Source organism: Dendropsophus ebraccatus, chromosome 6 (genome assembly GCF_027789765.1).
Source record: "Dendropsophus ebraccatus isolate aDenEbr1 chromosome 6, aDenEbr1.pat, whole genome shotgun sequence".
Lineage (NCBI taxonomy): Eukaryota > Metazoa > Chordata > Amphibia > Anura > Hylidae > Dendropsophus > Dendropsophus ebraccatus.
Genome location: NC_091459.1, coordinates 66,841,924 through 66,865,957, shown reverse-complemented (window position 1 = coordinate 66,865,957; position 24,034 = coordinate 66,841,924). Strand labels below are relative to the sequence as shown.

Sequence of the window (24,034 nt, the reverse complement as noted above, 5' to 3'; positions counted from 1 at the left end):
GACAGCGTGTGTAGGTTAGCGGCCAGAGACGCAGGTAGGTCCGGATAATGCGGCGGCCGTTGAGCTGTAGAGTCGCCGGTGTAACCAGCTGTGTCTATGTGCTTCAGGTCACACGTCCTCCTAAGATGGTGCTCAGGAGGCTCTTGTTCTCGTTACTCAACAACCCTCAGCTGATCGAGAAGCTTTCCGAGTCCCGGCCCATCCGCAGAGCCGCGCAGATCACCGCCTTCGCCATCACTAAAGCGCAGCTGACCGGCAGGGACGCTGCACAGCGCATGCTCCGCTCCAGCACGGTCCAGGAGCTGAAGCGGGAGGTGTCTGGGGCTCCCCGGGATCTGGGGGAGGTGGGACGCAAGGTGGGGAGGATCAAAGACACATTCGTCAAGGAGCTCAAGACTGGAATGGAGGAGGTGAGGGGGCAAATGAAGAAAGGAAGCGGCAAGTGAAGCGGCGTGACCTTCTCCTGCCCGGAGCTCTACAGCCTCTGCTCATCCGCCGCGCACTTGTTTCCTGGCACACTGGGGCCCTCTAGTGGCCATGGGGCGAGTTACAGCCCGGGGATGGGACAAGAATTACCTGCAGGAAGAGCGTCTGACATGTCCACAAACCTTGGAGGAAATAAAGGCTTGTGGTGACTGTATTCAGGGCCGGTTTTAGACAAAATGTGGCCCTGGGCAAAACTAAAGTGGGGCCCCAAAAATACATATATACATCCAGCAGGTATTGTGCAGCAGCATATCCCCAGGCGCAAGTTTTTATGCAAAAAATTGCACGTTAAATTAAGTTTGCCTGCCTTATGCAATTTTCACTCAAAAGGCAAAGGAGAAAACTAAATTTGCTCATTCCTGTGCAATTAAGTGAGTGCATGCAACTTATTAAGACAATGACCCATTGCTCCCCCCCCCCCCACCCACATGTATATATGGATTGATAAGCCACAAGAAGACAGAGCAGGCACTACGGCTTCCTGGGCTCCGTAAACAAAGCGTACCGTGTGCAAGGTACTCGATCACGTGTTGTTCGTTGAGACAGCAGTAAGTCCAGCAATCATAATAATATCCAGTAAAAATACAACGGCACTCACCAGTGTCAGCGAAATTGATGCTTTATTACAGGAAGAGATATACAACAATAGCAGGTGCGTTACACAGAAAGGAGGTGTGGAGCGCTATTGTTGTATATCTCTTCCTGTAATAAAGCATTGATTTCGCTGACATCGGTGAGTGCCGTTGTATTTCTACTAGATAGATAGGTGATAGACAGGAGACAGATAGATAGATGATTGATAGTCAGTCAGATAAATAGTCAGACATATGCTCCTACACATATATAAACACAGTATTACAGCACACAGTATGCACATCACACATACATAGAACAATACAGATAGACAACATCACCAAACCATCACACACAGCACTGCACAGTGTACACATAAACACAGCATACTTATCCAGCTGGGTGCAGTCTACAAGGGGTTAATCACCAGGCTGAGGTAAGGTGGTTGAGGGCTGTCTGTCTCACTTATGTGCAGAGGTTTGCATAATATTGTCCCTCCCTTCTTTCTGTCGTTCGGACTGCTGCTGATAACTTAGCAGGAAGCTGCAGAGCATCACATGAGGGGAGAGGAGGTGGGTCGGATGTTTCTTAAGGTGGCGCTGGCAGCACAGACTGTGTGTAGTATAACACCCCCCCTCCCCCCAGGGACAAACAGCACAGAGCTTTTCCAGGACCACAGCAGCCCTCTGCTGATCGGCATGTGACAGGACTAGCATCAGGAGCCACCGATCATTAGCAGCCGGGCTCAGGGGGTCGCAGCATCATCCGAGGATCCCTGTCACAGCCTGTACATAGCGATCAGCAGGTGACAGGGAGATGCTGTGTTGTCAGAGGGGGGCGGCGCGATCGAGGCAATGCAATGCTGTGTGTGTGCCCCTGTAGGTCTGATGTCTGATCGATCAGAGGGGAAGCTGCGCATCTCCTCATGCTGCTGGGTGGCCACTCTTACTCACTCTGCGTGCAGGGCCCCCCTGGGACCGGGGCCCTGGGCATTTGCCCTGTTTGCCCCCCCCCTAACGCCGGCCCTGATTGTATTCATGAAGGAAGGATCACCACATAATGGTACAACACACATAAAGTTAAAGGGGTATTCCTTATATATGTGGCTCCCATTGGCCTTATAAGATGAGGGTCACTTTTTTTTTTTTTTTTTTTACTCTGGTTCTTGAAAAAATTTCTGTAATTGCATCTGTAAAAAAAAAAAACAACTTGTTTGCTTAGATTTTATTGCCTGTAAATACCAAGGATCCTGTAGCTTACTATTGGCTAATATGATACGCACTAGGACGTGTGCTATTTTCTCATGGAACAGATTGTGGATCAGTGAAAAAGCGGAATGTTCAATGTACAATTTGAAATCAAGTTGATCCATGATTGCAGAACGTGCGAATAAGGTCTCCATCCAGCAAAATGATATCCAATCCTGAATGCAATATTTCATAATAGACCTTTAAGGGGTAGTCCAGACAAGTGTGTGTGTTTTTCTTGGCTGCACAGACCATCAGGAGGACAGTAATCATTGGCTGTTCATGTCTTTTGGTCCTCATCTAAATTGTTGGTCGCTGATGATTGTGTAAACTGTATAAATGACCTCCCTATGCTCCCGATATTCTTCTGTTGTCTGATTGCTTCCTGAAGCCAGGGCAGGTCTCTGAATTGAAAGTATGCACAAGCCAAAAAGACAGAAAAGGCTGCACATCACACCCATGGCTGACACGAAAGCTTATTCAGCTACATTTAAAACCAACTTCAGAAGTTAGTATATAATTTGGCCAAACCATATTGCCTCATGTACCACGTGCAGGTCTTCTGATACACATGAGTCCCTAACCAAAAAACATCATTGTGCCGGTCGGCGACCACAATCCCCGCAAAGCGTGCGCAAGCAGAGAAGGGGGGCCACGGAATGGCCCTGCAACCCCATTGTCACAGGACCAGGCCCTAAAGGGCCGTTCCTTGGCCTCCCTTCCCTGACTGTGCATGCCTGCGGGGGTGGTGGTCGCTGACTGGCATAGTGTGGACTTAGTGTAGGGACCCATGTGTATCAGATACCTGCACGCGGTACATGGGGCAGTGTGGCTTGATCAATTCACATACAGAATTCTGATGTTTTTTATACAGCCGAGAGGTACTAGTATCAGCCATAGGTGGGAGGTGCAGCACTCTTTTTCTTCCCTGAACCCTCTGAATTGAAAGGCTAGTAACTGGCTGTCAGTGCAAGACCGGCTTCGAGGTTACAGCGGTAGTGCCAGGAAGTGAGCAGAGAACAGAAGAACATCGGGATCATGGTGGGGGTAAGGTATACGGTTTAGGGCAGGGGCTGCACAGACATTACTAACGATGGCCATGCAGCCCTTGCTAAATGATTATTGAGCTTTTTAATAGGCTCAGTAAACGAGCATCTATGTAGCAGATCTACTTTCCTTTACATTATTGATCAGGCCACCATTGGCCCATCTAATAGGACCCTTAAACTGTATAGTGTAAGTGCAACAAATTTATCTCTCTCTATGAAAAAGTTCAGAGGTCTGCGCCATTCTGTCCAGCAGAAAAACACACACGCTGAAGGGAGCAACCTAAAGGGGGAGTGTGGAGCTAAACATTTATTCACAAAATAACACACATTACAAAGTTATACAACTTTGTAATGTGTGTTATGTAAGTGAATGGCCCCCTTCCCCGTGTTCCCCCCCCACCCCAGAAGTGTGGTGTATTATACTCACCGCATTACTGTCGGCCCCCGGCCGCCATCTTGGGACAATGACGACATCTTCGGGAGGCTGGCCGAACCGCTCCTGCCGCCGCCCCCTGTGCCGCGTCATCAGCTGTTCAGCTTATTTGAAACTTTGCAGGAAGCACAGCTGGATATATGGAAGATACAATATCTCTCCTTGTCCTTGTCCTAAAAGTTAGTGTCAGATTCCCTATATCCAGGCTGTTGCTTCTGTGTTGTGTGTGTGGTTTTGTTTTGTTTTTTAATATCAGCCTGGGCTTATATAACTGGAATAAATTGTGCTTTCACATTCCCCTGCATGTTAGGTATTTAAAGGGGATCTGCTGTTAAGATAAGGAGACACAAGTTTACCTGTGCCTCAAGAACATAAAAAATGCTCTTCTATAGTAAAAAGATGCCTTCCCAAGCTCCTAAGTGCAGCAAGCTGTGATATCTCCTTACTCCCCCTTCCATACCTGACCCTGCTTGGGTCTTTGCTTCCAGATGTCAATCAAGCAGGGTGGGGGAGGAGGCATTTAGCTTGCAGCAGATCAGGAGCTTGAAAAAGCCTCTGACTCCTTGTACCAGAGAATCAAAGCATTTTTGTACATTCTGGTAGCACAATTAGATATATAAAAGGTGCCAAGTGTCTCCTTGACCTAACAGCTATCTAAGAGTGTCAGCAGAGACTGATCAGTAGAATTAGTAGGGAGACAACTGCACTGCCACATGCTTCTCTCTCTGTTGTGTCTGTGACCTAGACGGACCCCTAGGGTGCTCTGCAAAAACTTATCCTGGCTTACTTTGATAGGTTGAGGTCTGAACAATCAAACCTCAACCTATGATTACATTTTGTCCCTCTGACATATAAAAAAAAATTAAAGTGTACTTGTCATTTGTAAAAACTTTTGATGTGTCATAGAGACATAACAAAGAAATGTAAAGTCCAACAGCCCCCAAGGTATGCTAGACAAAGGCCAACTGATGGTTGAAACATTGCTACTTGTCTGGAATATGCAATAAAGCTCTACTGAAGACTACTACTCCCATCGGATGCTGTTGAATATTTTACTATTGATGTCATAGATACATGTCAAAAGTTTCGATCGGTTTAGGTCTGAGTTTTCAGACCCGTACCGATCGAGAGAGGACCACACTGCAGCTCGTCCTCCCTCAGCTCTGTGTAAGAAGAAAAAGTTGGGCTCCATAAACTTTCATTCTGGGCCTGACTGTTTTGTTCTTACACAGAGCAGGGAGAGAACACGCTGCACCATGGGACTCTCCCACTCCTTCTCCCGATATGGTACGGGTATAAACACTCAGACCTAGACTGATCAAGACTTATGACCATGCCCGTTTGAACTAATGGAAATGGTGCATTTGATAGACTTCATGTATGCCTGTCCTGACATCTGTATGGGTGTATATTGTCCTTTCAGGTTATAAGAAAGAGTTACAGAGAGTGTGTTTAAAAAATACGAGCAAAGGAGACCAATTTCTCAATAGGTTACTTATAATTTAATACAAAGGTCATGGCCTCTTACAACATAGAGATTTTGTATACTTTATATTTAGTGATTTGTTTACATTCATTGACACTAGTCAGTTAAAATAAATTCTTACACATAGGGGGAGATTTGTCTTAGTTGCCCCTGGCAACCAATAGGATTCCACCTTTCATTTTTTTAACCCCTTGACGACATTGGGCGTAAGCATACGCCCCCCCCCCCCCAGGGTGGGCTTTAACGCAAACGGGCGTATACCTACGCCCGATGTTTCTCCGATCGCTGTGTGTTCACACACAGCGGTCGGGGAAAATGGCCTGCTATAATGTATAGCAGGCCATCTCTGCTCGTCGGCACGGGGGGTGATTAACCCCTCCCGTGCCGACGATCGCTGCTATATGATCAATACAGATCAGCATATAGCAGCTAAAAACAGCTTTCCGGGTCATCGGTGACCCGGAAAGCAATGGCGATTGGTGCTGTCCGAGATAGCACCAATCGCCATTAGTGTACTGGGGAAAGATGGCGCCGATGCCACCCCCACGATTGCCGTGATAGTCCGGCCAGTACCGGCCGGCCCATCATGGCGATCAAACTGTAAAAAAACAGTTTTGTCGGATTCTGCACCCCTCAGCTAGGTAGCTGAGGGGTGCAGAACAGGTGTGTGTGGTGCAGGTGTACCATACTCACCTGATCTGGGCGTCCAGAGCGAAGATCTGCGTCCTCGCGTCTTCGCTTCACTTCTGGGTTCGGTCGTCCAGCGTCGGAAATGTTCGGGTTCGGCGGGTCTCGGCAATCTCCGGCAGCGTCGCTCTACTGACCCCTAGCGGCTGATCAGTGAATATCATTCACTAATCAGTTGCTTTGGGTTAAAAAGATTTTTTTTTTTCTTTTCCCAATTTTTTTTTTTTTTTCTTTTTTTGCGCCCTAACGCCGCTGAGTGCTGGCATCGCACGTAAGTGTGCCGCTGGTCAGCAACTCCTCCTTTTTGGCGTAGGGGCGTTTTTTCCCCCTATATGCTAACGCCACTGTCTGCTAAGTATTTTTTATATATATTTTATATATATTTTATTTTTATATATATTTTTTTCTTACTGTAAAAAAAACACGTAAACACACTACACTACACTACACTACACTACACTACACTACACTACACTACACTACACTACACTACACTACACTACACTACACTACACTACACTACATGGAATAAAGTTTTACACTACACCACTACACATTTACATACCCCATATACCAATCCTCGTATAAAGATGGCCACCAGGGTGTTTTCGGCGTCGGACGCATACGTTATTATTGCCTCCGACACCGAAACAGCCAGTGAGGATGAATGGGGGGATCCTTCTTTCCTCCATTCATCCTCATCATCCAGTGACGTGTCTGGGGGGTAGCGTAGCGTACGCTGCCCCCCAGATACGTCTTTTCCGCCAGTACCATCCCAATAAGAGATCATGGTATGGTTTGAAATTCTCCAAACTCTGTGAGCGTACCTCAGGGTACACTTACAGATCCAGGGTACGTGCACACTGCGGAATAGCGAAGGATAACCCTTTGTGCATTCCGCAGCTGGCACCCGCCGGCGGACTGATGGAGGCGCGCGTCTCCACCCGTGTCATAGACTCCATTCTATGCACGGGCAGATTCCGTCGTCCGTCCAAAGAATGAACACGTTCATTCTTTGGACAGAGGGCGGAATCCGCCCGTGCATATAATGGAGTGTGACACGAGTGGGACACGAGTCCGCCGGCGGGTGCCAGCGGCGTAATGCACAAAGGGTTATCCTTCGCCATTCCGCAGTGAGCACGTACCCTTAGAGTGTATGAAGGAAGGGACACCCAAATCCAGCCCCCAGATGCCCCACCCATCCTACGAGTTAGTGGGGAGATCGTTCGGGAACTGATCTTCCCACTGCTGGATAAAGGTTACCACCTGTACTGGGATAACTTTTATACCAGCACCCCCCCTCTTCCGGTCCCTCGCTGCCCGAGCTACTGTAGCTTGCGCCTCTCCTACATAGACCAAACTATATGCATAGGGCTATCTTCAACAGCAATAAATTCCTAGAAACTTGATAGCTCACAAAAAATGTAATAGACAATATAAACTTTATTAATAATTCATGTGAAGTTCATAAAAACACACATAAAACTTACAAGATAACAACACAGACAGATTTGACAGGTGATATAGGTAGGCCACAGAGATCACCCGGACAGGGATAGGTAGTACGGGGAAGCACGGTACATTTAATCTGGGGCCCAACCAAAGGATAGAATAATTACAAAGTGCCCAGTGCAACGGATACAATATCCAATAAATATATATAGCAGCAATGAGAGTACATATTAAGGTGCAAAATGCTATGGAAATATTAAATATAAACTCTCTCTACCTATATCACCTGTCAAATCTGTCTGTGTTGTTATCTTGTAAGTTTTATGTGTGTTTTTATGAACTTCACATGAATTATTAATAAAGTTTATATTGTCTATTACGTTTACTGTAGCTTGCGGCACGATCCGAAAATATCAGAAGCAGTAATAAAACCCTAATATTTAGCAGCCATGGAGCGGACCCAGCGCTTCTGGATATGAAGGACCCCGTATCGCACCAGGACAACATTTTCCAGGTGGCGTCCCCCACACTGGAGAAAGGGAGACCCCAGAAGAAGTGCAGAGTGTGGGGTAACAGGGGGATCAGGAAGGACACCATTTTCCAGTGTGACACCTGTCCTGATCGCCCCGGCCTTTGCATACTGGATCGCTTCAAGGCATACCACACGTCATTGGAGTTCTACATTTTCTAAATTCTGTCCCTTATTCCTATTTCAGGGGTCACGTTGATCCAGGGACTATTCTAATTGCCATTATGGAGTCAGGAAGGAATTTTTCCCCAGTGATGAGGCTACTGTCGTCTGCCTCACGAGGGTTTTTTGCCTTCTTTTGGATCAACACAGGTTGAGTTTGATGGACACCTGTCGTTTTCAACCTTATAAACTAATAATTGGCCTAACACCCCCAAATAAATTAATAATTGTCCCTTTTCCCCAGCTAAATAGGTATGGCCGCCATTTCCATTAGAGGATACCATGATGCAATTACAAAGCCTCTGTGCGGCCAGGACAGTAGAAACCCCCCACAAGTGACCCCATTCTGGAAACTTCACCCGATAAGGAATCTAACAAGGGGGGCAGTGGGGATATGGCCCTTTGGTGACGGCCACACTTGGGCTGTGAAAATGAAAAAATTGTATTTTTTATTTTCATGGCACATGTTCCACTTATGTGCCTGTCACCAGTGGGGTCCATATGCTCACTGTACCCCTTGTTGGATTCCTTATGGGGTGTAGTTTCCATAATGGGGTCACTTGTGGGGGGTTTCTACTGTCCTGCCAGCACAGGAGCTTTTTAATTGCGACATGGCATCCATCCTCCATTCCAGCCTCTAAATGGCGCTCTGTCTCTTTGGTGGCTTGCCCTCTGGGCATATGGCACATTATATCTCCATGTGGGTTATTTTCGTATTCAGGGCAAATTACCCTACACGTTTTGTGTTCACTTTCTTTTTTAACGCCTTGTGGAAAAGGAAAAAAATCAAGGCTAGACCAACATTTAGTGTAAAAAATGTTAAATTTTTACACTAAATCATTGATCTTGTCTTGATTTTTTCATTTTCACAAGGGGTTAAAAGATTTAAAAAAACACTAAATGTGTAGAGCAATTTCCCCTGAGTACGGAAATACCCCACATGTGGACATAAAGCGCCATGCTTTTGCAGGGTAAGCCTCCAAGTGGAAGGAGCGCCATTTGGCTTTTTGAGGCTGGATTTGGCTGGAATGGATTTCGAGGGGCCATGTTGCATTTAAAAGGCCCCTGTGTTGCCAAGACAGTTGAACCCCCCCACAAGTGACCCCATTATGGAAACTGCACCCCTCAGGGAATGTAACAAGGGGTGTAGTGAGTATATGGACCCCACTGGTGACGGGCACAAATGTGGAACAATATGGCGTGAAGATGAAATATTACATTTTTTTACACTATAATGTTGGTTTAGCCTTAAATTTTTTATTTTCACAAGGGGTTAAAAGAGAAAAAAAACACACAAAATGTGTAGAGCAATTCCCCCTGAGTCCGTAAATACCCCACATGTGGACATAAAGCCCCATGGGGGTGCAGGGCAAGCCTCCGAAGGGAAAGAGCGCCATTTGGATTTTGCAGGCTGGATGTGGCCAGAATGGATGATGAACGCCATGTCGCATTTACAGAGCCCTCGTGCTGCCAAAACACTGGAAACCCCCCACAAGTGACCCCATTCTGAAAACTACACCCCTCAAGGAACCTAACAAGGGGTGCAATGAGGATATGGACCCCTTGATGACGGGCACATTTGTGCCGTGAAAGTTAAAAAATGAAATTTTTCCCTTTCACGTCACATTGTTCCACATTTGTACCCGTCACCAGTGGGGTCCATATGCTTACTGAACCCCTTGTTAGATTCCTTGAGGGGTGTAGTTTCCAGAATGGGGTCACTTGTGGGGGGTTTCCAGTGTTTTGGCAGCACGAGGGCTCTGTAAATGCGACATGACCCTTGAAATCCATTCCAGTAAAATCCAGCTTGCAAAGGCCAATTGGCGCTCCTTCCCTTTGGAGGATCGTCCTGCGCCCGCTTGGCACTTTATGTCCACATGTGAGGTATTTCTGTATTCGGGAGAAACTGCGCTACATGTTTGATGCTTTTTTTTCTTTTATCCCCTTGTAAAACTGAAAAATGAAGGCTAGAACAACATTTTAGTGTAAAAAATTGAATTTTTCCTTTTTTACACCACATTGTTCTGAAAATCTGCGAAGCACCTGTGGGGTCCAAATGCTCACCGCACCCCTTGTTACATTCCTTGAGGGGTGCAGTTTTCTAAATGGTGTCACTTTAGGGGTGTTTTTTAGGTTTTGGCACCCCAGAGCCTCTGCCAACCTGAAGTGGTACGGTCAAAAATTACCAAATATAACGGAGGCGTTGAAATTCACTGGGCGCTCCCTTATATCTGAGGCTTGTGGTTGCGTCAAATAGCGCAATAGGGCCACATATGGGGTGTTTCTATAAACTGCAGAAACTGGGCAATAAATATTGGGGTGCATATAGGTTTATCATTATGAAAGATATTGGATTACAATAAAATCTCTGCACAGAAAATAAAAATTTTCAAATTTCTTACACACTTCGCTTTTATTTCTGTGACCCCCCTAAAGGGTTAAAAAACTTTCTGGATGTGCTTTTGCAGAGTTTGGGGGGTGCAGTTTCTGAAATGGGGTGCTTTGTGGGGCTTTATAACATACAGTCCCCTCAAATACACTTTGAGGCTGGGTTCACACGCTGTAACTGTGCGGCTGTATTTTTTATGCGCCTGTAAATGTGCGGGTGAAACTCCGGCCGTGGGAAAAAATAGACATGCGGCTCAAAACATACGGTCATTTACTTGGAAATCTGGTTCAACTAAAAATAACAAATAAAATGTTAAGAAAGTGATGCAAACACCTCTGGATGCATCTGGGAAAGCAGGGAACACAGTTTACATGAATCGCTATTACCGGGGTTTGCGATCCTCTGCACTATAGCCGATGTCTCTCATGGTTAATCTATTGAATTAACCCCTTGCCTCTAAAGCCTGTTTTGGCCTTAATGACCAGGCTCATTTTTCAAAATCTGACCTGTCTCACTTTATGCTCTTATAGCTCAGTGATGCTTTAACGCATGCTAGCGATTCTGAGATTGTTTTTTCGTCACATATGACACTTTATATTAGTAGCAAAATTTGGTCACTACTTTGTGTATTTTTTGTGAAAAACATCAAAATATCAAGAAAAATTTGAAAATTTTGCATTTTATGAACTTCTGAAATTCTCTGCTTCTAAAAAAGGAAGTCATAGCACATAAATTAGTTACTAAATCACATTACCAATATGTCCTCTTTATTCTTGCATAATTTGGGAAACATATTTTACTTTTTTAGGGTGTTACGGGGCTTAGAAATTTATGAGCAAATTATCACATTTTGTGAAAATTTCCAAAACTGATTTTTTTTAGGGACCAGTTCTTTTTTTAAATGGATTTAGAAGGCTTGTATACTGGAAACCCCCATAAGTGACCCCATTTTGGAAACTAGACACCTTAAAGAATTAATCTAGGGGTATAATGAGCATTTTAACCCTACAGGGGCTGGAGGAAAGTATTCACAATTAGGCAGTAAAAAAATCGAAAATTTAAATTTTCAAATAATATATACGTTTAGATTAAAGTTTCTCATTTTCAAAAGGAACATGAGAAAAAAAGCATGCCAAAATTTGTAACGCAGGTTCTCTTGAGTACAACGGTACCCCATATGTGGGCGTAAACCACTGTATGGGCACACAGCCGGGCTCAGAAGTAAAGGAGCGCCAATTAGCTTTTTTAATGCAGATTTTGCTGAAGAAGTTTCTGAGCGCCAGGTGCATTTGCAGAGCCCCTGTAGTGTCCGCAGAATAGAATCCCCCCAAAAGTCACCCCATTTTCGAAAGTACACCCCTCAAAGAAATCATCTTTGGGTAGGATGAGCATTTTGACCCCACATGCATTAGAGGAAAGTATCCAAAATTACACAGTAAAAATGAAAAACACTAATTTTTCCAATAATATGTTTGTTTAGTTTGAATTTTTTCAATTTCACGAGGAACAAGAGAAAAAAAGTACCCCAAAATTTGTAAAGAAGGTTCTCCTGAATACAACGGTACCCCATATGTGGGCGTAAACCACTGTATGGGCACACAGCAGGGCTCAGAAGTAAAGGAGCGCCAATTAGCTTTTTCAATGCAGATTTTGCTGAAGAAGTTTCTGAGCGCCAGGTGCATTTGCAGCGCCCCTGTAGTGTCCGCAGAAGAGAAACCCCCCAAAAGTCACCCCATTTTGGAAAGTGCACCCCTCAAAGAATTCGTCTTGGTGTGTGGTGACCATTTTGACCCCACAGGTATTAGAGGAAAGTATTTAAAATTAGACAGTAAAAATGAAAAACTTGAATTTTTCCTATAATATGTTTGTTTAGTTTGAAATTTCTCAATTTCACGAGGAACAAGAGAAAAAAAGTACCCCAAAATTTGTAAAGAAGGTTCTCCTGAATACAACGGTACCCCATATGTGGGCATAAACCACTGTATCGCCACACAGGAGGGCTCAGAAAGAAGGGAGCGCAAATTAGCATTTTCAGTTCAGATTTTGCTGAAGAAGTTTCTGAGCGCCAGGTGTGTTTGCAGAGCCCCTGTAGTGTCAGCAGAAGAGAACCCCCCCAAAAGTCCACCCATTTTGGAAAGTACACCCCTCAAATAATTCATCTTGGGGTGTGGTGACCATTTTGACCCCAAAGGTATTAGAGGAAAGTATTCAAAATAAGACAGTAAAATTGAAAAACTAGAATTTTTCCAATAATATGTTCGTTTAGTTTGAAATTTCTCAATTTCACTAGGAACAGGGGAGAAGCTGCATGCCCAAATCTGTAACGCAGGTTCTCCTGAGTAGAACGATACCCCATATGTGTGCATAAACCACTGTATGGGCACCCAGCCGGGCTCAGAGGGGAAGGAGCGCCAATTAGCATTTTCAGTGCAGATTTTTACGAAGAAGTTTCTGAGTGCCAGGTGCGTTTGCAGAGCCCCTGTAGTGTCAGAAGAATAGAACCCCAGCAAAAGTCACCCCATTTAGGAAAGTACACCCCTGAAAGAATTCATCTTGGGGTGCAGTGAGCGGTTTGACCCCACAGGTATTAGAGGAAAGTATTCAAAATAAGACAGTAAAAATGAAAAACTCGAATTTTTCCAATAATATGTTTGTTTAGTTAAAAATTTCTTAATTTCACGAGGAACAGGAGAGAAAACGTACCCCAAAATCTGTAACGCAGGTTCTCCTGAGTACAACGGTACCCCATATGTGGGCATAAACCACTGTATGGGCACACAGCAGGGCTCAGAAGGAAGGGAGCGCCAATTTGCTGGAGCAATACCGCAGCTAGTAATAGTTATAAGAATAGCGCAGTTACTAAAATACAATAAAAAATGAGATTACAGGTAATGTGGGGTGGTCACGGGCAACCTGGGGTGGTTATGGGCAACCTGGGGTGGTTACAGAGAATCTGGGGTGGTTACGGGCAACGTGGGGTGGTTACGGGCAACGCGGGGTGGTTACGGGCAACGCGGGGTGGTTACGGGCAACGTGGGGTGGTAACGGATAAACTGAAGTGCTTATAGGTAATCTGGGATGGATACCTGTAATTTGGGGTCGTTACAGGCAATCTGGCGTGGTTACGGGCAATCTGGAGAGGGTCACTGGCAATTTGGGGTGGTTAGAGGCAACGTGCGGTGGTTATAGGCAACGTGCGGTGGTTAGGGGCAACGTGCGGTGGTTAGAGGCAACGTGCGGTGGTCAGGGGCAACGTGCTGTGGTCAGGGGCAACGTGCGGTGGTCAGGGGCAACGTGCGGTGGTCAGGGGCAACCTGCGGTGGTTAGAGGCAACGTGCGGTGGTTAGGGGCAACGTGCGGTGGTTAGAGGCAGCGTGCGGTGGTCAGAGGCAGCGTGCGGTGGTTAGAGGCAACGTGCGGTGGTCAGGGGCAACGTGCTGTGGTCAGGGGCAACGTGCGGTGGTCAGGGGCAACGTGCGGTGGTCAGGGGCAACCTGCGGTGGTCAGGGGCAACCTGCGGTGGTTAGAGGCAACGTGCGGTGGTTAGGGGCAACGTGCGGTGGTTAGAGGCAGCGTGCGGTGGTCAGAGGCAGCGTGCGGTGATTAGAGGCAACGTGCGGTGGTCAGGGGCAACGTGCTGTGGTCAGGGGCAACGTGCGGTGGTCAGGGGCAACCTGCGGTGGTCAGGGGCAACGTGCGGTGGTCAGGGGCAACGTGCGGTGGTCAGGGGCAACGTGCGGTGGTCAGGGGCAACGTGCGGTGGTCAGAGGCAACGTGCGGTGATTAGAGGCAACGTGCGGTGGTCAGGGGCAACGTGCTGTGGTCAGGGGCAACGTGCGGTGGTCAGGGGCAACCTGCGGTGGTCAGGGGCAACGTGCGGTGGTCAGGGGCAACGTGCGGTGGTCAGGGGCAACGTGCGGTGGTTAGGGGCAACGTGCGGTGGTTAGAGGCAGCGTGCGGTGGTTAGAGGCAGCGTGCCGTGGTTAGAGGCAACGTGCGGTGGTCAGAGGCAGCGTGTGGTGGTCAATGGCAACGTGCGGTGGTCAGAGGCAGCGTGCGGTGGTCAGGGGCAACGTGCGGTGGTCAGAGGCAGCGTGCGGTAGTTACGGGCAATCTGGAGGGGGTCACTGGCAATTTGGGGTGGTTACGGTCAAGATGTGGTGGTTATGGGCAACGTGCGGTGGTTACATGTAATCTGGCGTGTTTACGGGCTACCTGCGGCGGTTACGGGCAAACTGGGGCGGATACGGGCAACCTGCGGTGGTTACGGGTAATCTGGGAGTAAACTGCAATTATTACTATAATAAAAAGTGTGTTTTATTTTGTTTGTATGTTTTTCACTTTTTCACATTTACACTTTTTCACTTGTTCTTTTTTCACTTTCATTTTCACTGTATTACTATGATTACTGTGATATTTTCTATCACAGTAATCATAGTTTAGTGACAGAGACCAAATTGGTCTCTGTCACTTTAAATTTTCAGAGCTAACTGCTTCTGACGCGCATGCGCACATCAGAAGCAGTCAGGACGTCGAGGAGGACGGAGCTCCAGGATCCGGTGAGTATATGGGGAAGGGGGGGTGACTGGGGGACGGGGGGTGACTGGGGGGGTGGGGGGCAACTTGGGGGGGGGCACAGTGACAGTTTTTATCCCCTGTCACCAATGATTTATGGTGACAGGGGATAAAAAGTGCCGGGCCGCACTGGGAACAGGCGATCGGCGGTATATAGTATATACCGCCGATCGCCTGCTCCGGGACCACACGGGGGGGTCCCCGATCACTGCCCCATGCTCTCCGCTACCTCCGGTGGCGGAGAGCATGGGGCTTTGATCATTATTTTATATCCATCCCTGCGAACAAACATCGCAGGGATGGGGGCGGCCATCTTGGATCTGATGGCCGCCCGGGTACGGGGATCTGGGGTCTGATCGGGGGGCTGATCTGGGGTCTGAGGGGATATTTTTCATCTCCCCCCACCGTGGATTCACGGTGGGGGGAGATGAAAGCTCTCGGCGGCGCCGGTAATTCCCGGTACCGGAGATCACCGCTATTACCGTTATAGCGGTGATCTCCGGTATCGGGGGACAAGGGGAGGGGGCCGGGGGACACACTAGTTGTGGCGGTGGGGGGAGGCAACGTGCTGCAGCCTCCCCCCGCCGCCCGATCGCCCGATCTCCCCATAGACGCTGCGGTCGCATTGACCGCGGCGTTTATGGGGTTAACTGCCCGGGGGGAGCGCGGCTCCCCTCCGGGCAGAGGCAGCAGGGGGATGCTGTGTGACATAGCATCCTCCTGCTGCCCGATCTTCTATAGGGACAGCGGGGGGAGGCAGGGAAGCCATGACGTTCCTGGAACGTCATGTTGCGGGAACTACCTGCTTTACATGACGTTCCAGGAACGTCATTTTGCGGCAAGGGGTTAATAAAACACATTTTCTGTCTAATAAAGTCCCTTTTATTGTTCAATAATTAAATGTAAACGATTCCATCATTTTGCAATTAAATATACTGTTAAAATAAATATATATATAAATAAATGTATATTTATATATATATTTATTTTTTGACAGTATATTTAATTGCACAATGATGGATTCGTTAGAATTAAATTATTGAACAAAGAAACTGTATTTATTTCAACGAAAATGTGTTTTATTAATTAAATATTAATTAGTACAAGAAGCTCCATAAGCCGTTAATTCATATTCCCGGCAATAGAGCATTCTGTACTAATCATCACTTTACTTTAATTAAAACATCAAATGTTTCTTCAAATTATGTTATCACAATAGCATTATTAGAAGAAACATTTAGAATTATATGTGCGCTCAGCTGATCGGCTGTTCGGCTGAGCGCACATATAATGAGCCGGTCCGCAGTACAGTGACTTCATTGTGCTGCGGACCAGCGAAGAGGACACATCGGGGTGAGTATAGAGCTCTCCCCACCCCCTCCCTGGCACTGCACCCCTCCCAGCAAGGAAGGGGGGTCACTTAACCCCTTCCTTGCTGGGATGGGTGCAGTCTGACATCAGTCTGGCCCCCAGGGGGTTAAGGGGAATGCAATACATCCTCCCTTAACCCCTTGGGGGCCAGACTGTAAGCAGCGATCTGTAAAGATGCTGCATACTGTAAGGAGCACAACACCGCTCACAATGATGGGTGTTGTGCTCCTGTTTGTGTGTTTTTTGTGTGTTTCTCCCTTTTTGTTTTTCAGATATCGGTATCCTGGGGATTACGTCGGATTCCATAGACTACGTCGATGACCAGCGGTTGTTGTTTGAATTTTTTTAATAAAATGGTCAATGAGGGGTGTGGGGGTGTTTTTATTTGAATAAAAAAATTTTTAAACTTGTGTCTTGTCTTTATTTCTTTACTTTATAGACTTAGTAGTGGAAGCCGTCTAATAGACGGAATCCATTACTAAGTTGGGGCCTAGTGTTAGCCGGTATAAAATGGCTAACACTAACCCCCTATTATTACCCCAGTACCCAATGCCACCAGGGGTACTGGGAAGAGCCGGATGCCAGTGGTCCCGGAGCGTCAAAATTGGTGCTCCTGGACCGGGCGGCAGCAGGCTGGTAAGATTTAGGCTGGGGAGGGCCTAAACCAATGGCTCTTCCCTCCCTGGTGTTACCAGGCTGCTGTCGTTTGGTTTTTAACCCGGCTGGTTATAAAAATAGGGGGACCCTATGCTTTTTTTTTTTAATTATTTATTTATTTAAAAAAAAACGCATAGGGTCCCCCCTATTTTTATAACCAGCCGGGTTAAAAACCAAACGACAGCAGCCTGGTAACACCAGGGTGGGAAGAGCCATTGTTTTAGGCCCTCCCCAGCCTAAATCTTACCACCCTGCTGCCGCCCGGTCCAGGAGCGCCAATTTTGACGCTCTGGGACCACTGGCACCCGACTCTTCCCAGTACCCCTGGTGGCATTGGGTACTGGGGTAATAATAGGGGGTTAGTGTTAGCCATTTTATACCGGCTAACACTAGGCCCCAACTTAGTAATGGATTCCGTCTATTAGACGGCTTCCACTACTAAGTCTATAAAGTCTTCAAATAAAAACACCCCCACACCCCTCATTGACCATTTTATTAAAAAAATTCAAACAACAACCGCTGGTCATCGACGTAGTCCATGGAATCCGACGTAATCCCCAGGATACCGATATCTGAAAAACAAAAAGGGAGAAACACACAAAAAACACACAAACAGGAGCACAACACCCATCATTGTGAGCGGTGTTGTGCTCCTTACAGTATGCAGCATCTTTACAGATCGCTGCTTACAGTCTGGCCCCCAAGGGGTTAAGGGAGGATGTATTGCATCCCCCTTAACCCCCTGGGGGCCAGACTGATGTCAGACTGCACCCATCCCAGCAAGGAAGGGGTTAAGTGACCCCCCTTCCTTGCTGGGAGGGGTGCAGTGCCGGGGAGGGGGTGGGGAGAGCTCTATACTCACCCCGATGTGTCCTCTTCGCTGGTCCGCAGCACAATGAAGTGACTGTACTGCGGACCGGCTCATTATATGTGCGCTCAGCCGAACAGCCAATCAGCTGAGCGCACATATAATTCTAAATGTTTCTTCTAATAATGCTATTGTCATAACATAATAAGAAGAAACATTTGATGTTTTCATTAAAGTAAAGTGATGATTAGTATAGAATGCTCTATTGCCGGGAATATGAATTAACGGCTTATAGAGCTTCCTGTACTAATTAATATTTAATTAATAAAACACATTTTCGTTGAAATAAATTCAGTTTCGGTGTTCAGTATTTTAATTCTAACGAATCCATCATTGTGCAATTCAATATACTGTCAAAAAATAAATATATAGATAAATATACATTTATTTATATATCTATTTATTTTAACAGTATATTTAATTGCAAAATGATGGATTCGTTAGAAATAAATTATTGAACAACGAAAGTGTCTTGATTACAAAGAAAATGTGTTTTAGTAATTTAATATATTAACTATTAGAGGCATCGGCATTCGGCATCATTGCCGGCTATTTTTGAAGTACTCCGTACGGACCGCCTGTCAATCCTCGGCCGCACCTCCAGCCGCAAACAATGGTCTTGTTCATTTTTTTACGGGTCCGTTTACGATAGGGCCGTAGATTCAGACATAGTGTGCACTGTGCAGCCGCATATCCTATACTTCCAAGCATACACACGAACCACCAAAAATACCGCCGCACAATTACAGCCGCAAATACAGCCGCACTGTTACAACGTGTGAACCGAGCCTGAACCTAAACAGGTCCCTAAAAATATCTGATTTTGAAATTTTACAGAAAATTTGGATAATTGCTGCTAATGTTTTAAGCTTTCTATTGTCTAAAAAAAATGAAATATAGTTTAATAAATGCCGCCAACATAAAGTAGACATGTTGCTAATGCTATTTAATATATAATTTATGTGGCATAACCATTTTCTGTATAAGCAGAAAGGTTTCAAAGTTGGAAAAATGCATTTTTTAAAAAATTTTCACATTATTTTGGTGTTTTTTATAAAGATTTGTTATGAGTATCGACTCCATCTTACCAGAAATGTAAACTACAATATGTCATGAGAAAACAATCTCAGAATCAGCCGGATAGGTAAAAGCATCCCGAAGTTATTAATGAATAAAGTGACACTGGTCATATTCATAAAATTTGTCTCTGTCCTTAAAGGACAACTCCGGCGAAATTTTTTTTTGGCTTATTTAACACACATTACAAAGTTACTTTGTAATGTGGTTAAATACCCAGTCTGGCCCCCTTCCCCCACTTTCCGACCCCCCACCCCGGAAGTTAAAGAATATATACATTACCTATTGCGGTCGTCACGGTCCTCTTCTCTGGTGTCGAGTGACGTCAGAGCTGGGGGGCGGTCCGGGTCTTCTTCCTCCTCGGCGTCTTCATTGAGAGTGAATGGGAGAGAAAAGGCTGCTGGTGCACATGCGCACCAGCAGCCTTTTCATTGGCTGGAGCGCATCACATGGCTTCCAGCTTGCTCAGCCCTGATTGGCTGAGCTTGCTGGAAGCCATGTGATGCGCTCCAGCCAATGAAAAGGCTGCCGGTGCGCAAGCGCACTGGCAGCCTCTTCTCTCTCATGGACCCGGAAGCAAGAGACATCGCTGGACGGCGAAGGCAGGTGACGGTGAGGCGGACGGCGGGCGAATGGAGTGGCGATCGTCACCGGAGGGATGGTGAGTATGGTGTCTGTGTGTGTCTGTTTTTTTTTTGGGGGGGGGTCCCGCCGGAGTTGTCCTTTAAGGCCATTTCAGGATCTGTCCTTAAGGGGTTAAACAATCTGTGAGGATTGAAAGGTGGAATCTGATTGGTTGCTAGGGGCAACTAAGTCAATTTTACTTTACACCTGTTTGATAAATCTCCCCCAAAATGTTTTTTCTAATTGCACCAAAACATTTCCTGTACTTTTATGATGTTTTGCAATTTAAAACATGTTTTTTTTACAAGTGAAGTCTAGGTTAACTTGGAATAATCCCTTTTTTTGGCATTTTTTTAAGTTAATAATTTGATACCAATAATGATAATCCTCTGATGGGCGCTGTACACACAATAGTGACAATCCCCATCAGACCTTTAGCAATTTATATTTTCAAAAATCCTGGAATACCTAGATGAGGAGAAATAAAGTGGGGGCTTATATCCCACACAAGCAAATGATGGAGCATGTTGAAACCCAACATAGCTGATCCTTGAAATATGCCATCCATCAGGGGAGAGACTGCTGTCACAGCCCCATGCTGGTACATACATATGCATATTGATTGTTATACTAAGGGCCCTTTTACACGGAAAGATTATCTGACAGATTATCTGCCAAAGATTTGAAGCCAAAGCCAGGAATGGACTATAAACAGAGATCAGGTAATAAAGGAAAGCCTGAGATTTCTCCTCTTTTTAAATCCATTTCTGGTTTTTACTTTAATGGAAGTGAGTTTGAAACCCCACCCAATCTGGAGACAACAGTAGGGGGAAAGTGGCCGTGTTTTTGTAGCGGTGGATAACCCCTTTTACAGAAGACTACATTGATATCATTATCAAATGCTAAAGGAAAAAATAACCAACCGTTTTCCATGTGTAATCCACTTTCTGTATATATTTTCTTTGTAACCAAGGAGGCAAGTGCACCACTCTGAGGTTATCCCCGTTACCCCACAACAACCTCAATTATATACAGTGATAATTGACTCTTTAAGCTGCCTGTAAGCAAATGAGATATTTTGGGAGGGTCCTCCATTGACAGATGTGGTGTGAACAAGGCTTCATACTTGTGGACTAATCTGCAACTTTCCACAACTTCTGTAATAGTGCCAGGAAATACAGCTATGAAATGATGCACTGTCTTCCCCGACGCCTGTGCATTTCTCACTGAAAGTTCTCCTTGTATTTCTCGAAGTTTTTGGCACAAGAGCTCTTCAGTACAGCCAGCAAGATCGATAATATCCACGGATGTTTGCCTTTTTTTTAGGTTCAGCAAGTACATGGGAGGCATGTATGTGTGCGTGAAGACGACAGTGTGATGGTGTGACATGTTGCCAGCAGTGGATTTAGACTGCACAATTTGCTGGAGGTGGAACAAGCCAGGAATTAATCCAGCTTGATGGAGACAGCCAAAGAAAAGGGCTCCAGTGACATTAAACAAGACAATAATGCATTTTGTTTTCATTGTTCTCTTATAATTGGAAACTAATAATACCAATGGTACTACCAGGGGGATGAGGAAGCGAGGTTCTTGGTGGTTAAAAAGCGACAGAAGCATGAGCGGCACAAAGTAAATCATTAGCAGTAAGCTGTTACCAGATAGCTGGGGAGAAGGCTTCTCATCATTAGATCTATGCCGCATCCTGGTTTTTAACATGTTCATCCCAGAGCACAGAGCAGACAGATGAAACAGTCCAAAGAGCATGAAGCCATTAACTGCAATATGAGTTATTCGGGGGTGAACTCCATGCTGGGCAAGATTTTCAGGGTTAATGTTATAAAGCAGGAAGTTTATAGGCGTTATAATTGAGTTTTTCACTAGCTGCTCAATGAAGCCTTCTTTCTTGTTCAGAGAAAGTGGCCAATGTCCTGTGTAGTATATGGTGTCAGCCATTATAAATAGGACTGAGCAGAGAACTGCACTAGGCACTGTCCTCATGATGGTAAGAATAGTGGACGTGTGTGAGAACTGGGACCTGCGGCTGCCCCTTTGGACTGCCCAGTATATCAATGGCACAAAAGCAAAACAGAGGAAAGTGGGTCTGTTAAAAAAACCGACCGTCAATACCAGGCCAATAAGATGATGAGACTTTGCTTTACAATTCTTGGTCACAGGGTTCCTTTCACCAGGTGATATAAGGAGCAGGAGAAGAGCAAAGAGTACCCCCTCTACAGCATTGCTGAATGTTCTAGTGTAAAAAACCAGAGTCACTGGAGACATTGCCAGGAGAACCAAAGCCTTCCATGGATTAGAGCCCCAAGCCGCAGCTACTTGAAGCACTGTATAGTCCAGCAGAAAGGAGAGGATTGTTATGATGAGACGAGGAAGGACCAGGAGAATGTAGCTGTAATTAAAAGCTGACTCAGACAAGAAGCTATGTAATATGTTAATAATCCCGAAGGCTGTGCCAGATGTAAGAAGAGGTATGAGCACCGTTCTACATGGGGAGGTCGGGTGAAATTCCCAAGGGCGGTTAATATTCAGATCTAAAATGTCACCTAGCAAAACATTAAAAAAAATATTATACATTTATTAAGACTATAAAACTGAAATCCTAAGGTTGGGCTAACAAACTATGATTATATGAAGATTGTAACCACATTCTAATGTGAATTGTGCACAAATGTACAGCCATAGTTTTCCACAAAGGGGCAATCTATTGATGCTTTTTGTGTAGGTTTTGGCAAAAAGTTTTTGCAAGTTTTTGGGGAAAATTTCTTTGTCTTTTCCTGTGTTTTGCCAAAAAGTTGAGAACTTTAGTAAAAATAGTACTAGATTTATGGAGTAAGCATTGAAACACACAGCACACAGCTTGAAATGAAACATACATTACAAAGCTAACAGATAATCTGTAATGTAAGGTCCATGTAATGTGATAATAAGTCCACTAGGTGTCTTACTTGTTATCTACCTGTTGTTAGGAATAGAGATGAGCGAACCAGGTTCGAGTCCATCTGAACCCAAACGTTCAGCATTTGATTAGCGGGGGCTGCTGAAGTTAGATAAAGCTCTAAGGTTGTCTGGAAAACATGGATACAGCCAATGACTATATCCATGTTTTCCACATAGCCTTAGGGCTTTATCCAACTTCAGCAGTCACCGCTATTTAAAAGCTGAACGTTCAGGTTTGGATGGACTCGAGCATGCTCCAGGTTCGCTTATCTCTACATTTTGTAGGAGCAGAAGCATCTTAGCTTCATTCCAAATAATGTACAGTATATCTGAATAATTACTAGGGGACAGATAGAAAAGATTATGGTTGAAGGGTTAGACTATCTAGAGTTTGCTTTTATTTTGCTACTGTGGAATGACAGACTTGTGTAAAGTTCTTGAAATGAAATGTTGATTAAGGGTATAAACCCACTTGCCGGATCTGCAGCGAGTCCCCTCGCTGCTTTTTTGCAGCGACACTCGCTGCAGATCCCGGCCCTATACTTTCAATAGCAGATTTTGTCTGCAGCCCGCCCCATTAACCTCCCGGCCACCGGAGATTATACATTACCGGGTCCCCGCTCCTGCTTGCTTCGGGGCAGGAGCGGGGACCTGGTAATGTATAGCCTGGCCGCCCCCTGCTGCCTCGAACGCCACCCGCAGCCCCCGGCCGCACGATCCCCCGCAGCCCCCGGCCGCACGATCCCCCGCAGCCCCCGACCGCACGATATCCCCAAGCCCCGGCCGCACGATCGCACCCCCCCCCCAGGCCGCACGATCGGAGCTGCAGGGGAGCGATCAGTGCTGCGGGGGGGGGAAGGGGGGGGCGATCGTGCGGCCGGGGCATATCGTCCGGCCAGGGGCTGCGGGGGCGATCAGTGCTGCTGAGGGGGCGATCGGGGGCAGCAGGGGGGCGGCCAGGCTGTACATTACCGGGTCCCCGCTCCTGCCTCGAAGCAAGCAGGAGCAGGGACCCGGTACTTTATAATCTCCGGCGGCTGGGGGGTTAATGGGGCGGGCTGCAGACAAAATCCCTTCGGCGAGTTTCTCTGCTATTGAAAGTATAGAGCCGGGATCTGCAGCGAGTCTCGCTGCAAAAACGCAGTGAGGGGACTCGCTGCAGATCCGGCAAGTGGGTTTGTACCCTTAGGAAAGTTTATTTTTAATTTAAACCGCAGTGGATGAATAGAAGAATGGTTGTGAAGATGGACGTTACAATTAAATACATAGGAGGAGATTTTACAAACATGGTGTAACGTGAAACTGGCTCAGTTGCCCCTACCAACCAATCAGATTCAACCTTTCATTCCTCACAGACTCTTTGGAAAATAAGGGCCCTTTTACACAGAAAGATTATCTGACAGATTATCTGCCAAAG

General features: G+C 46.0%; 1 protein-coding gene across 1 annotated transcript; it reads left to right on the top strand.

The window, feature by feature from the left end:
- The first annotated feature begins 31 nt into the window (after positions 1-31).
- LOC138795685 (protein NCBP2AS2-like) lies at positions 32-21,195 on the top strand. The gene is made up of 2 exons (XM_069975097.1): positions 32-410; positions 20,992-21,195. Exons 1-2 carry the CDS (start codon positions 48-50, stop codon positions 21,049-21,051), a joined length of 423 nt encoding a protein of 140 aa, XP_069831198.1. The 5' UTR covers positions 32-47; the 3' UTR covers positions 21,052-21,195.
- Positions 21,196-24,034: the final 2,839 nt, after the last annotated feature.

Bases quoted from the DNA above. Each gene is read 5' to 3' on its own strand.
- LOC138795685 (XM_069975097.1), top strand. From the start codon at position 48: ATGCGGCGGCCGTTGAGCTGTAGAGTCGCCGGTGTAACCAGCTGTGTC. The intron at 411-20,991 runs GTGAGGGGGCAA...CCTTTTTTTTAG, and splicing joins TCAAGACTGGAATGGAGGAG to GTTCAGCAAGTACATGGGAG.